The sequence below is a fragment of the Enhydra lutris genome, unplaced genomic scaffold, assembly GCF_002288905.1.
Source record: "Enhydra lutris kenyoni isolate GAN:26980312 unplaced genomic scaffold, ASM228890v2 scaffoldscaffold11, whole genome shotgun sequence".
Classification (NCBI taxonomy): domain Eukaryota; kingdom Metazoa; phylum Chordata; class Mammalia; order Carnivora; family Mustelidae; genus Enhydra; species Enhydra lutris.
This window is the reverse complement of record NW_019154095.1, coordinates 22582259-22596288: the sequence shown is the minus strand read 5'-3', so window position 1 is coordinate 22596288 and position 14030 is coordinate 22582259. Positions and strand designations below refer to the sequence as shown.

The window sequence follows — 14030 nt, the reverse complement described above, 5'->3', positions numbered from 1 at the left end:
ATGTCTTTTTTATCTGATTTAAACCCTGAAAAAAAATCATAATTATAGAGTTACATGAGGAATGTGGTTTTTACTCAGAATATATTCCCACATGAAACAGAATAAAATTTATGTTTGAATATATTGGTATCAATATTAAAATATATCAGAAAAATAATATCAGAAAATACTAAAATTTGTCAACTAACGAATGCCCTCAAATGAGACAAGTACAAGTTGTAGAGGACAATAACTTTGTCATGGATGTTTAGTTAAAGGAAAGTAAATCAGATGTTCGTAGTCATCCCTGTATTGGCTTTTCTTGTGATTGTTCCTTTTGCTTCCTACTGAATAAACGGGGGCACATTTTTTGTTCCCCTTTTATTCCAATAGGCTTGGTGGTAATGATAGAATTGGAGATTACCAAAATGTTAATTAAGTAAGAAGAGTAAGTTTTCTAACAGCAGGTTGGGCTTTCATTTTTTCAGATCCTAAAAATGGCCCTACCCTTCAAGAGAAACTGAAGTCCCTCAAAGCTGCACTGATTGCCCTTTATCTTCTTGTGTTTGTAGTGCTCGTACCCGTCGTTGGAATAATGGCAGGTACAGTATTCTAGAGTTTTGAAACTCAGCAACTCATCCTGTGAATTCGTTGTTGTAGAAACAAAAAGAAGCATTCGGTCTTTTGTACAGGGGAGATTCACTAGGAAAACATCCTTATCGTAAAGTGTTTCTCAAATTCATAAATTAAAAAAAAATAGGTTCTTTAGAGTTAATAGGTAAAAAAAATATAGAATAGAAAATAGAAGATTGAGATACAAATACAGCTGTGTAGAGGTGCGATGGAATGGATTAGACAGTTCCAAAAAATATGTTATCCCCTGGAGTCCTATGTACTTCTCGTGGTGGGTCATGAATTTTATGATAAGTATTCCAGCCGCCAATGTGAAGATATGAGCAGGACCACTTACATGCAATGCCTAAAACAAAGCAAGACAGCAATAAGAAAACAAGCCAGTTGTTTGGGAAAAAAAAAAAAAAAAAAAAAAAAAGCTCTTCTGCTCCTGGCACTGAGAGGAGAAAGAAAGATTCCTGCAAGTCCTCACGGAGAGGAGATCTTGCACAATAATGGCCTGTATTTCAAGAATATCTTAGGCTAGTATTTAACGTTTCTAAAAATAGCCTGATGGCATCCCCTCAACCTAAAAAAACTAGAACACTTTAAAGGCACTACTTCTTTGGCAAGTCTAACCTGAGGTAGGGATGAATTTGAGGGTTTCCACAGTGGTGGGCAGCTTGCATATAACGCAGTCAGATCTGTAAATATATTTTGCCTTTTTGATCGATTTGATTGGCATTTGAATTTATGTGCCTTGTGGCTCTCCTGTTTCTGATGGGCAAAATGTCTGGACGTAGGCTCTCCCGAGCAGGGAGTAGGATACATTTTTATGTGCATACGAGTCAGCCTAATCCTAAACACGAGGCCAAACCTCCTCTGTTATAAGGCAACCTAAAGGAATATTTGAAGACAGAGCCAGAATTTGCTAAGAAATGATAATGAAACCACAATAGCTGTCACTTTTGGGCATTTGCTGTGTCCAGACACTGGCCTTATAAATATTCCACAGATTATCTTAAGATTCCTTTACAGTTACCCTCAAGCAGACATATACGTATTCTCATTATCCACAAAAAGCAACTAAGACTGCTCAGTGGTAGAGCTGCAGTCGCCACCATGAGTCTTGATTCCCTAATGTCTGTTGTCTGCTCTCTCCCGATGTAATTGAATTTTTAGAAAAAAATGGGATTGGCCAATTAAACACACATACACACACGCACACACACCCCAAAACAGTTTTCATAATTTTAGCCAAAAAAATGTTTCCACAGGTAAAAATAATTAATTCCTGTTTTGGCCATTAAAAATAAAAATTAAAAAGCAAATAAATTAAATTAAAAATAAATTAAAAAATAAATAAAAACAAAAACCAACCACAACAAATGAAACTGACCAACCAAGCAAACCAACCATAGCCATCTGTGGCAAAGGACCTGTTGTTACACAGCTGACTTCCTGATGAATTGAGATTATCTCTATGCTGCTTAAGTATATGCTTATGTTGATTTGAAATGCTCAGTTGAAAGACACTTCATTGCTTGGGATCATTAGGTATAAGCTAGTAAGAATCTAGGTAAGTTCCATCGCTTTTATAGAAACCAGGGCCTACAGAGTGAACGCCAGGGAGTTGGAACGTCTATCTAACAGTCATGGGCAGAATGGGCCAGTGAAATCTGGAAAGAATTTAGGGTTTTAAGCAAGTTCAAAATTTGGGGGCTATTAGAAAATACTACCAAGTTTCCACATTCATTGTTGGGTTGAAATGACTGCCCCAAAGTAGTTTTGTTAGAAAAAAGAATGAAAGAATGAGAGAATGAAAGAAAGAGAAAGAAAGAATTTGGTTCCCTAAAACTATAGCAGCCACCTACTAAGACTGACAAGAAGTTAAAAATGTTCAAATCTTATACGTTCATATTAGCACTCAAATTCACCACAACTTGGAATAGATCTCACTGTTTCTGTCACACTTGAATAAACAATTGACAATCCGTTTTCAACTTTAATTAAGTAACGGATCAGAATATTTTCCAAAACCAAAACAAAATAAATGCAATACATATCTCTATTTGATATAAAAAATTATAAATAAAGACAAACTATATCTCTAAAAGATAGAAATTACTCTGTTTTGGCAAATATGAATTGATAGATGAAATAAAATTTTGTGCACAAAGACTCTATTTAAATTTAAAGTGTCTTATATGACGAAAGATACTTCTTAATGATGAAGGCTGCTCCATACGCTATCATTTCTTAATGAAACTCCTAGATCCCTATCATACTACAACATAACGTCTCTGGCAATAAAATACAATCTAAGATTAATGCATATGTAATTGTTGCTGAAATACTGAAGATTCTTTAGATCAAAATAATACAAATTTTTGGCAGGAGAAGATATTAGCAACATGAAGGAGTAAATATAGATCTGTGAAATCAAATACCACTCTCTCCCTGGGGGTTTGCACAAGCCATAAAAGTTTGTCTCCTTCAAATGTGAAATAGAAAAGTCACAAAATGCCATCTTAATGAAAGAAATGAACATTTGAAGGTCTGAAGTCTCTCATTCTTTACCTAGATTTATGATACAGAGTTAAACAGTTTTTTGAAAAGTTAGGATTAGTTTTTATATAGGATTTGGGAAAACAAGCAGTGTTGTGTTTGTAAATCTGTAAGCAAAAACATAGTCTTTTTGTCAACTTTATGTTGAAGTCCATGTCAGATAGAAACCTTTGGTCAACGTGATATTTTATCATTTCAAGTCTTCCCTTTCCATACTGTGAAAAAGATTTGCTTTATCCATGTGAAATAGAAATCATTTCCAGGGAAAGAAAAATTATATGGTTTGAGCAATTAGATCACTATGCTTAGTAAAATAATGTGCAGAAACTACAGTGGTCATCGCAACGCTCAACCTCCCCCCAGTTTTTTTTTTATTAAACAGTATTAGTTTCCCATCAATATTTTCAAATATTGTACATACAGAAACATAATTCACAGAATTTGAATCTAAAATATTAGTAACAAAAAAGCTAAAAGCTATCAAATGCTTATCATATGCCAGTAAACAGTATAAATACTTTACATATATTCACTCATTTAATTATTTGAACACTGACTGTTAGTATCTATCATATAGTAAGTAGAAGCACTGACAGAATAATTTGCCTGAGATCACAGATTAAAAAGGAAAGAACAAGAGTTGCTAAACTAGGCAGTTCCACTTTAGAACCTGGATTTTTTCTTTTTTAAGGATTTTATTTATTTATTTGACAGATAGAGATCACAAGTAGGTAGAGAGGCAGGCAGAGAGAGAGGAGTAAGCAGGCTCCCTGCTGAGCAGAGAGCCCGATGTGGGGCTTAATCCCAGGACCCTGGGATCATGACCTGAGCCGAAGGCAGAGGCTTAACCCACTGAGTCACCCAGGTGCCCCTAGAACCTGGATTTTTTAACTGCTACTTAGAAAAGGCAATAATCATCATGAAAGGAACATTTTTAAGGGACATCTATGAAACAGTTTTGTAAAAATTGTTAGTTTGGGTTCCTATTAGAGTCAAAATCCATTCCCAGTTTTACATCCCCAGAATTCCTCAAACAGTGCTCTATACGTGGTAGGTGCTTAATAAATAAATCATAGAATTAAGTGCCTGAATGAGGCTAGAAGTCCAGAACTTGCTCCCCACACTGAAGATAATAAATGTGATGAGATCCAACTAAAATGTGTTTTTGTCTACTTCCTTAATAAATTAAGAAGTGTAAGACACTACACACTCTGGATCATATAAAAATGTTGTCAAACATTTTACTCCAATAAGCTAATTTTAAAGAATGTCATTAGGAAAACAAGATATAATTTGGCTTTTTAAAATTGGGATTTAGGGGCGCCTGGGTGGCTCAGTGGATTAAAGCCTCTGCCTTCAGCTCAGGTCATGATCCCAGGGTCCTGGGATCGAGCCCTGCATCGGGCTCTCTGCTCAACAGGGAGCTTGCTTCCCTTCCTCTCTCTCTGCCTGCCTCTCTGTCTACTTGTGATCTCTGTCTGTCAAATACATAAATAAATAAATCTTTAAAAATAAATAAATAAATAAATAAATAAATAAATAAATAAAATTGGGATTTAATTGCATATATCGTTTCGTACTTCTTCCTAATATAATAATAGCTATAATAGCAACCATCATCAACCAGCTTCTTTAAATAAAGATGGTGAAGACCGTAACTGATCTAAGATATCTTTCATGGATAAAGCACTTTAGTTTGAACATAATTGTCCTAAGGGCCAAGTGTGTGCTCTGGGATTTGTATGCCTTACCTCATGCATCCTCAAAACCACTGTTGGAAACAGTTACTACTTTTCCATCTTTGAGGAACTTAAGAAGCGAACTTTCCCAGAGTACCCTAGCTAGTAATTGAGGAATGGAGTTAGGCAGCTTGTCTGGTGCAGTCACTCTGGAAAACAGTATGGAGGTTCTTCAAAAAGTTGAAAATAGAGCCACCCTACGACCCAGCAATCGCGCTACTGGGTATTTACCCTAAAGATACAAACGTAATGATCCAAAGGGGCACGTGCACCCCAGTGTTTATAGCAGTAATGTCCACAATAGCCAAACTATGGAAAGAGCCTAAACGCCCATCAACAGATGAATGGATAAAAAAGATGTTATATATATATATATAATAATAATAATAGCTATAATAGCAATATATATATTCTATATATATATAGAATACTATGCAGCCACCAAAAAAAAATCCCAAAATTTTGCCATTTGCAATGATGTGGATGCAATTAGAGGGTATTATGCTAAGCAAAATAAGTCAATCAGAGAAAGACAATTATCATATGATCTCACTGATATGAGGAATTTGAGAAATAAGACAGAGGATCATAGGGGAAGGGAGGGAAAAATGAAACAAGACGAAACCAGAGACGGAGATAAACCATAAGATGCTTTTAATCTTAGGAAACAAACTGAGGGTTGCTGGAGGAGAGGATGGGTGGGATGGGGTGGCGAGGTGATGGACATTGGGGAGGGTGTGTGTTGTGGTGAGTGCTGGGTGTTGTGTAAGACGATGAATCACAGACCTGTACCCCTGAAACAAAAAATACATTATACAGTAATAAAAAAAAAATAGCATCATGCAGTTTATTCCTGAGTAAATACCAGCCTCTCATTTATATAATAGGTAATCTTGAGCTTGGGGTGGAACTAATTATCTTTTATGTGTTATTTCACTTAATTCTCAAAAATCCATAAGGCTGATACTATTGCCATATCCTTTTTATTAAGAAAACTGATGTATGGGGCGCCTGGGTGGCTCAGTGGTTTAAGCCGCTGCCTTCGGCTCAGGTCATGATCTCAGGGTCCTGGGATCGAGTCCCATATCGGGCTCTCTGCTCAGCAGGGAGCCTGCTTCCCTCCCTCTCTCTGCCTGCCTCTCTGTCTACTTGTGATCTCTCTCTGTCAAATAAATAAATAAAATCTTTAAAAAAAAAAAAAAAAGAAAACTGATGTATCAGGTATAGCTGTTTATGTAGATATATTTTTAAAGCATATATAGTTACTCTTTTTATTGCTCGATAATGGTCAATGTGAAAAATCTTATGCATTCAAAATAAATGAATAAAATACTAATATATATGTAGATAAAATAATAATATAGATAGAAATAGAGGGAAATAGGAAAAACAATCTTAACTATACTGATTAGTGATAAAATGGTACTTAACATTTTTTTGTTGCGTGTAATTATGTATTATTTTTATCTGCAGAGCTTATGCTTTTCATGATTCGAAACTCCAGACATACCACTCTAGATCTTTTCTGAAGGATATTTACCTTGTTTAGAGAATGTGTGCCCATTTAGACATACATATCGGCAACTCTGTATATTCCCCCAAATACAATTTAATAGATTTTTGTTTGTTTGTTTGTTTAGGAAATAATTACTTAAAAGATTTTTTTCTCAAAGCATTGGATATATTAGTAAAAATAGAGCAAATTAAGTGTAGGAGTTTTATTAAATTTGGTAGATCCATACAGATAATACAATGTAGGTATTAAAATTATTTTTGTAATAATAATATGCTAGTGAAAAAAAAGAGACAGATTTGATATACACACATCGAAATATTAGTATTTAACTCAGGATGGTGAGATTATGAGTAAGTTATTTTTCTTTATTACCTATCTTTTAAAATTTTCTGTTATGAATATGTATTTTATAATAGGTAAGGAGGAATCTTATAAAAATAATATTTTTTAAAGTGAGAAAATTATTTGCTCAATTTCTTGTCCCACCAATAATAAATAGTCCCGCATAAACTGAAAATGACAATTCTCTGCCAGCTTAAGTGACTGGATGAGGAAGATGAGCCAACAGTTTATTCATACAGTGGATAACACTAATACTTCGATTTTTACTATGTATTGTTTCTGTCACATCATTTATCTTCATAACAGCTAACGTATTCAACATGCTTGCTTCAGATACTGTGTTAAGCATTATCTCATTTTATCCAAACAGACCTGAGGAGTAGGATACAATGCACTTCATAATCTCACTGTCAGAGCCAAATGCAGAGGCCCAGAAGATGCATATAAGCAGCAATTCAGAAAGAATGACTTGATCCTGGAATAAATTCTGATGTAAAGTAGGACAAGGAGGCTGGCTGTCTTCCTTTCAACAATATGTGTAGTGTGGTTCACACATTGTATATTTAAAGTAAATACCCAGTTTAGGATAGCATTCAAAATGTTAGAATGGAATGGAATAATACAGAATGGAGTGGTGTATGCATTAGAGGATACAGGCCATGACTCTGTTTATTTTCACTTAAATATACAGCACAGCTCCTGAAGAGGGAAATGCAGAATTGCACAGTTGGCTCCATGAATGCAAACGAAATATCTCAAAGTCTCACAGGAAAAGGAAATAACAGTGAAGATGAGATGAGATTTCGAGAAGCTGTTATGGAACAAATTAACAACATGGAGAACAGAATCCAATATATTTCAGATACAGAAGCCAATCTCATAGATTCAGAGCATTTCCAAAATTTTAGTCTGGTGACTGATCAGAGATTTAATGAAGTTCTTCTCCAGCTGAGTACCTTGGTTTCCTCAGTTCAGAGACGCGGAAACATGATAGATGAAATCTCCAAGTCATTAATAAGTCTGAATACCACATTGCTTGATTTGCAGCTCAATATTGAAACACTGAATGGCAAAGTCCAAGACAGTACACTTAAACAGCAAGAGGTAAGAGCTTTTGTATTAGAACGTCACATGCTGGGATTGAATCCATCTAGATCCTATCTCCTTAGATATTTCAAGCAAACAAAATTTGCAAACCCCATTTCAACATCATCTGACTTACCCTGATTTCTCTGGCAATCTTACCAGAAGGTTGTACGTGAATTTACCTACTGTCTTCTCCAGGTTCCCAACAAAATGAGGGCTATTTTTACATTGGATATAGACTCTCTTAAGCTATTTTAATTCTGTAAATCTTGTTGTACTTGAGACTGTCTAAGCCAATTATAATTTTTAGATTATCTTAGACCTAAATTTCTTCATCATTAAAGAAATGGAAACCTCATTTACATGAATAGCACATACTCTACATTTGTAAGTAGTTTGTCAATCCCAAGAAGTAGACATAAGTTTTATTTGTGTGTGTGTGTGTGTAAAGATAACTATAATGAAAGAGTTAAATTTTGAATAATACTTGGCAACATTTAATTTTTATCATAGGGCCAAATATATAAGATAAGAGAGTAAGCCATGTTTAGACCAGCTTGTCAGCAAAACTTTTACTGTAAAGGGCCAGATGTGGAAGTTTAGTCTTTGGGGACTGTAAGGTCTCCCCTGTGACTATTCAGCTGTGCCATTGTAGTACACAAGCAGCCAGAGACAGTATGTAGACACAGGAGGGGAGCTGGGATCCAGTTTATCTTTGTTTACAAAAACAGACTTCAGCCCACGGATCATAATTTTCTCACCTCTGTTATAAACTGTCCTGTGGCCAGCCTACCAAATTGCTTTGTATTGATGAGAAAGAAACCAAAAAGCAAGCCCCTTATTTCAAAATTGTGGGGTTTTTCGTTGCTAAATAATTATAATTGTTCCATTCCATGAAAAATAAGCATACGACTAAAATTGAACTACTGTTCTGAAAAAGTAATCTTTGTATTATCAAATATCTAAGAGCTAAGATTGTAATTAATGTGAAGCCTATAAAGTTTCCACCATTAGCTAAACAACGTTGACATCTTGGTAGAAGATTTTATTTGAATAGACCCATTTTTGATTAATGAAGTTGTTTTCTGTATAGAGACAGTATTAACAGTAGTGGTTTCTTAAAAATGGCTGTCACTTACCGAGGAACAGCAAACCTCTAAAGTCATAACATCAGATGAAAACCAACTAAATTATGGACTAGGGAACAGACAAAACTGGTTACAAAAGGAATAGTTTACATCTTTCTTTATAAGGTACCATCACTCAGGACTTTTGAATTTCATGTGATCCTGGTTTTAAGACGTCAGAAGACAATGGCATGGCTAACACCAGCCTTGATAGTCCATCACCTCTTCCAAAATCTGACTGTGTTTCTAACACTGTTAATAAGCATCTAAGTATATCAGTTACTGTTGAAATATCAAGGACTCTGGGGCAGCTGGGTGGCTCAGTCAGTTGGGTGTCTGCCTTTGGCTCAGATCATGATCCTGGGGTCCTTGGATTGAGCCCCGCTTTGGGCTCCCTGCTCAGTGGGAAGCCTCCTTCCCCTTCTTCTGCCTGCCCCTTCCCCTGCTTGTGCTCACGCTCTCTCTCTCTTTCAAATAAATAAATTAATTAAGTAAGTAAATAAAATCTTAAAAAAGTATCAAGGACTTAGGCTATGGAAGGGTAGAGAGAGTCACAAGGTAGTTAACTGTCTACAGGACAGAAGAATATGGGAGACAAATAAAATTTCAGTTATGAGAGTCATAACTGATTAAGCTGGAGGGAAAGAGGACAGGAGAAGAAATATTACCTTATGTAAAAGCAGAAGAGCAGTGAAACAGGGCGAAGAGAAAGAAGATGGACCACATGGACAGACAAGATAGTATTTGGTATTGCTAATGTCCCAGATTTCAGTAGAGACTATAGGATTTCTATGAACTCACATCAAGAGTTGAAACCAAATTGGAGACTGGAAGAGAGTAGAAATCTTGAATGTATTTGAAGTGATAATTACTGGTAACAATCAAAATGTAGTGATCAGTGAACTCTTTGAGTTCAGATAGATCACACTTATGTTTTTGAGGGGGTCTTGGCATTAGAAATGAAGGTAGAATCTTATGACAAATCAATTTGTGCAACTGAAAAAAGAAAGAAAGAAAAGAAATGAAGGTAGAGGGAATGGAGGGACTTCCAAAGCTATACCCCCGCCCCCGCCTCAAGCAGTAATCACTTGTAGAGATTTAGAAACTGGGTCAGGGCTAGTGTATATATATGGATGTGTGTATGTGTGCACACATGTATTGATTGAAAACAATTTCAGACTCTCATCCCCACTGCTTAAACAATTGTATTCATCTTCGAATCTTTAGCCCAATGCAGGAATAAGTAAATTAAATGAATGCCTGAATCAGTAAGTGCTGCTTGAAGGAAAGACTTATGAGCATGATGCCCATCAAGCATGATGCCCATCAAGGACAGAACAAACATCAGCTTGAGGGAAAAAAGTACGCTAGCGCAAAAGAAAAGAGAGAGGTGGGAATTCATCATGTCCATTGTTGATAGAAAGAACTGTAAGAATGCAAAATTAAATGCCAGTTTCCAGCAGGGCCACTGATGGTACAGTATGGAAGGTGTGTATGGGTGCTGAATAGGCTTTTAAAAAAATAATAAAATGCACTTTCCCTCTTCCCAGTAAAAATGATTTCAAGTGAAATCTGGCTAATACGAACACCATAGGCAGCTTTCAAAAAAGGGAACAAAAAGGCAGCTTCAGCTTTATGTATGAAAAACATGGGCAAGTCCTGTTTTTTTGGTAGCAAAATCAACTGCCAGCCCCCTGCCCTCTGCTCTGTGACTATCTGGAGCCCCCAAGTGAAGTAGAGTATTTTTCATGTTGCTCTGCTTTCCAAGCATCCATGCTCACACCCAAGCTTTAAAAGTGTTTTTCCAAATTGTAATTATTTTTATTAAAGGTTTTATTTATTTATAAATAAATAAATTTATAAATAATTATAATTTAAATTATTTATAAATAAATCCCCTCTCTTGTGGGGGAGGGCACAAGAGAGGGGAATGGCAGGAAGAGGGAGAAACAGGCTCCCTGCTGAGCCAGGAGCCCCGATGCGGGACTGGACCTGAGCTGAAGGCAGATGCTTAACGCACTGAGCCCCTCGGGCATCTCAAAATTGTATTTATTTTAAATGTTACATGAGTTTCAGGTATACAGTAGTGACTTGACAGTTCTATACATTACTCAGTACCACAAAATGTGTAGTCCCCATCCATGCCCATACATCATCACAGAATTATTGACTGCATGCCCAGTGCTGCACTTTCCATGATCATGACTTACACCATATGATATGGGAAATGCCAAATAGTCAGGAAAGGAAGAGAAAGAGAGTAGAGACAAAGAATAGGGTTTGGGGGGGGGGCGCCTGGGTGGCTCAGTGGGTTAAAGCCTCTGCCTTCGGCTCAGGTCATGATCCCAGGGTCCTGGGATCGAGCCCCACATCGGGCTCTCTGCTCAGCAGGGAACCTGCTTCCTCCTCTCTCTCTCTGCCTGTCTCACTGCCTACCTGTGATCTCTATCTGTCAAATAAATAAATAAAATCTTTAAAAAAAAAAAAAAAGAATAGGGTTGGGGGGGCACAGTTAGAGCAGTGAAAACCAATAAGCTTCTATACTTCAGTGTAGGGCCCCCAAAGAGACCAATCTAGGTTATCTTTCATTTCCTTTCAAAGGCTTTGCACCCTTAACTGCCTTGACCCTCCCACCCCACACTTCAGCTTGTCTAGTCCAGTCAAGGCAAGTGTAATTTTCTCTTTGTACCTGGATTAGGGAGCAATATACCCCTTGCTTATTTCTCTGTGCCAGTGGGCAATGAGAACACATCAGCAGGTAAGCAGAGATGTCCTTAGAAAAAGTATGGAGCATACCACGAAGACAGAGGATGCGATAAAAGTAGAATAGAGAGACAGAAAATTTCACCAGAATGGATGAGAAGGTTTGCTACATCAGAAACAGCCCAACACCCAGAGGAAAACCAAGGCAAAATCTTGAAAGGAAAATAAAGACAAACATTGTTGAAAGCTTTATTAGGACTCTGTACATAACCTCATCCTAATTTGAAAAGCAGAGTAAGTAGAATGATTCATTATGTATTTACTCTTAACTCTGCAAACTGAAGGATGTTGAAGCTACCCAGCATTTGGGTGCAAAAGTAGGCAATGTTACGTGATTAGTAAGATTGAAAAAATAGTGACATATATTTGGGGCCACCACGGCAGTACTGAACAGAGAGTTTAACGTTTAGTTCCTCTGATCGGCTCTACTTCCCAGAAGCTGTCCTATGGAAGCACTTGTACAAGTATGTAAGTATATACATATATAAAATGTTGTTCATTGCAGCATTGCTTAAAGATGTAAAAATAAAAAATACGCAGCTCAAAACTTGATCTCTAGCAATCTTAAACTATGCAAAAATACATTAATATAATTCTACTAAATTATTGAAAATAAGACGGTCTCTAAATACTTTCAGAGGTAAGTATCCTTAGTATATTATTGAGTGACAAATGAAAGCATGTTCTAGAACACGATATGATCTCTCCTATTCACAATCTATGTATGCATGTATGTATATAAACATACACAAAATATATATGTATTTGAAAATATAAAATAGGAATGAAACCTCACAGATATAATAAAAATTAAAAGTAAGAGGGACACCTGGGCGGTTCAGTCAGTTAAGCATCTGCCTTCAGCTCAGGTCGTAATCCCAGGGTCCTAGGATTGGCCCCCCCCATCAGGCTCCCTGCTCAGTGGGGAGTCTGCTTCTCCCTGTGCCTCAGCCTCTTCCCCTGCTTGTGCTCTCTCTCTCTCTCAAATAAATAAATAAAATCTAAAAAAAAAAATTGGAAGTAAGAGATTGTTAAAATTCTAGTTGAGATTTTACTAAATGTGAAAAACTATGAGAATTATGATGTTAAAGTTTATTATTGCTATAAAACATTTTAATATACAAATTCTACCAAATTCACAGAATTGGAATATGTAGCTATTCTAAGTACAGTGCAAAGAAATTTCACTTCTGCTAAATTAAAAATTATACATGATTTTTGTGTCATTTTTAGCATTTTGACATCTATATGTTTGGGAACCAAAGTGTACCTTGGGTATATTCAACTGATCTTATGGGGACAGAAGGTGCAATAATTCAGCCATTCAGTTCAAAGAGAATATGCTCCAAAACCAAAAATCAGTACTTTAAGACAGTTCTCTAATTTCCATATTCTTATTCCATAATGTTCTGTGATAATTTAAAAGAAAAAAGTACCTGGCTTTCAGGGCTTCTTAACCTTACAGATTTGTGGACGCTTGCTTATATTTCACAGGACATGAGTAGATTAGAAGAGCGTGTGTACAATGCATCAGCAGAAATTATGTCTATGAAAGAAAAACAAGTGAATTTGGAAGAGGAAATAAAAGGAGAAGTGAAAGTACTGAATAACATCACTAATGATCTCAGACTGAAAGATTGGGAACACTCTCAGACATTGAAAAATATCACTTTAATTCAAGGTAAAATATTTTCTCATTTCTCCAGAAAAGAATATATTAAAATACACTGTTATATGCAGAGATTTGGTGTTTGAAATCCTATGGTGCGAAATAGTTTTTAAGCGTATGTTTACTACTGATGTCCAGAGAAAGTAAATATCAAGACACAGTGAGATAGCAGTATCTTAATATTCTTTAATTGAAAGTGATAAAAAAATGTCTTTCAGGTCTAATGAATCATTGTTCAAACTATCCCATATTAATGAAGATGAATATGAGTTTTCTATAAGGCACCAAATTCTCTACCTGTCCACAAATCGATCTTGTTAATTCTGTTTTTCAAAACCTCCAGAGTCTTTTTTACTTCTTACCTGACTGTGTTATAAATTAGAAAGCTCTTTGAACTCTGTAAAATAACAAAATAACAATAAGTTTGTCAATTTCTACTTTGGTTGCTTTTGGTAAACCATAGTAAATTGAATCTTACCAACTTTTAAATTAATATACACACCATATATATTTTTACTCTAGCTTTTATTTACATCTTAAATATTTTCTCATATTTTACTTTGCTTTGGGTTTCTTTTACATAAAGAACCTTTTTGAAAAGATTTTATTCGTAAGTAGTCTCTATACCC

At 35.9% G+C, this 14030-nt stretch overlaps 1 protein-coding gene across 2 annotated transcripts in view; it reads left to right on the top strand.

The window, feature by feature from the left end:
* Window positions 1–14030, top strand: part of LOC111144486 (macrophage scavenger receptor 1) — an 84397-nt gene that overhangs the window by 13744 nt on the left and 56623 nt on the right. For both annotated transcript variants that reach the window (XM_022498786.1, XM_022498787.1), the window contains exons 3-5: window positions 468–581; window positions 7448–7860; window positions 13227–13413. In XM_022498786.1, coding sequence (XP_022354494.1) covers window positions 468–581; window positions 7448–7860; window positions 13227–13413 — 714 coding nt within the window. The remainder of the gene's footprint in view (window positions 1–467; window positions 582–7447; window positions 7861–13226; window positions 13414–14030) is intronic.